Genomic DNA, 294 nt, shown 5'->3' with positions numbered 1-294 from the left:
ATCAAACGGCTGTTTACAGGGGAAGCATTTGCTGCTGATGCTGCTGCTGATGCTGCTGCTGATGCTGCTGATGCTGCTGCTGATGCTGGTGCTGCTGCTGCTGCTGCTGCAGATACACCTGAGCAGGCGACGATTCCAGCTGTACAGACACCGCAGCAGAAAGCAGCACCCATAACGCCGTCAAAGGACACGCAGCAGCAACAGCAACAGCAGCAGCTGCAGCAGCAGCAGCAGGAGCAGAAAGAGCAACGGCCGCTGGAGCAGCAGCAGCAGCGGGAGCAGCAGCAGCAGGAC

The 294-nt window shown here is 59.2% G+C and overlaps 1 protein-coding gene across 1 annotated transcript in view; it reads left to right on the top strand.

Moving 5' to 3' along the window:
• Positions 1-37: 37 nt before the first annotated feature.
• Positions 38-294, top strand: part of EMH_0082080 (uncharacterized protein) — a gene marked incomplete at both ends in the record, with an annotated part of 3049 nt that continues 2792 nt past the window's right edge. Inside the window, one exon of the mRNA XM_013500472.1 lies at positions 38-88. Coding sequence (XP_013355926.1) covers positions 38-88 — 51 coding nt within the window. The remainder of the gene's footprint in view (positions 89-294) is intronic.

The sequence above is a fragment of the Eimeria mitis genome, genomic scaffold, assembly GCF_000499745.2.
Source record: "Eimeria mitis Houghton genomic scaffold, Emh_scaff5442, whole genome shotgun sequence".
NCBI lineage: Eukaryota > Apicomplexa > Conoidasida > Eucoccidiorida > Eimeriidae > Eimeria > Eimeria mitis.
The sequence above is the reverse complement of the archived record's forward strand: the minus strand, read 5'-3'. Positions and strand labels throughout refer to the sequence as shown.